The 262-nt window shown below is 48.5% G+C and overlaps 1 protein-coding gene across 1 annotated transcript in view; it reads left to right on the top strand.

Annotated features, from left to right (window-relative positions):
* Window positions 1-6: 6 nt before the first annotated feature.
* LOC107476723 (mitochondrial import receptor subunit TOM6 homolog) overlaps window positions 7-262 on the top strand; it is a gene marked incomplete in the record, with an annotated part of 1,531 nt that continues 1,275 nt past the window's right edge. The window contains 1 exon segment of the mRNA XM_016096588.3: window positions 7-262. Within this exon segment, the coding sequence (XP_015952074.1) occupies window positions 115-262 (148 nt within the window).

Genomic DNA, 262 nt, shown 5'->3' on the forward strand with positions numbered 1-262 from the left:
GGAAGAAATAGCTGGAGAACCAAAAACCCTAAATCGAACAAGAAGAGCGAATTCGGGAGCTAGGGTTTAAGCTTTCGATCAGTTTCGAAGAAATCAGAAGAGGAGGCAGCCATCATGTTCCCAGGAATGTTCATGCGGAAGCCAGATAAAGCTGCGGCATTGAAGCAGCTGAAATCTCACGTCGCCATGTTCGGTGCTTGGGTCGTCGTCGTTCGAATCACCCCTTACATTCTTCACTTTCTCAACCGCGACAAAGACGACC

This window comes from Arachis duranensis, chromosome 3 (genome assembly GCF_000817695.3).
Source record: "Arachis duranensis cultivar V14167 chromosome 3, aradu.V14167.gnm2.J7QH, whole genome shotgun sequence".
Classification (NCBI taxonomy): Eukaryota; Viridiplantae; Streptophyta; class Magnoliopsida; order Fabales; family Fabaceae; genus Arachis; species Arachis duranensis.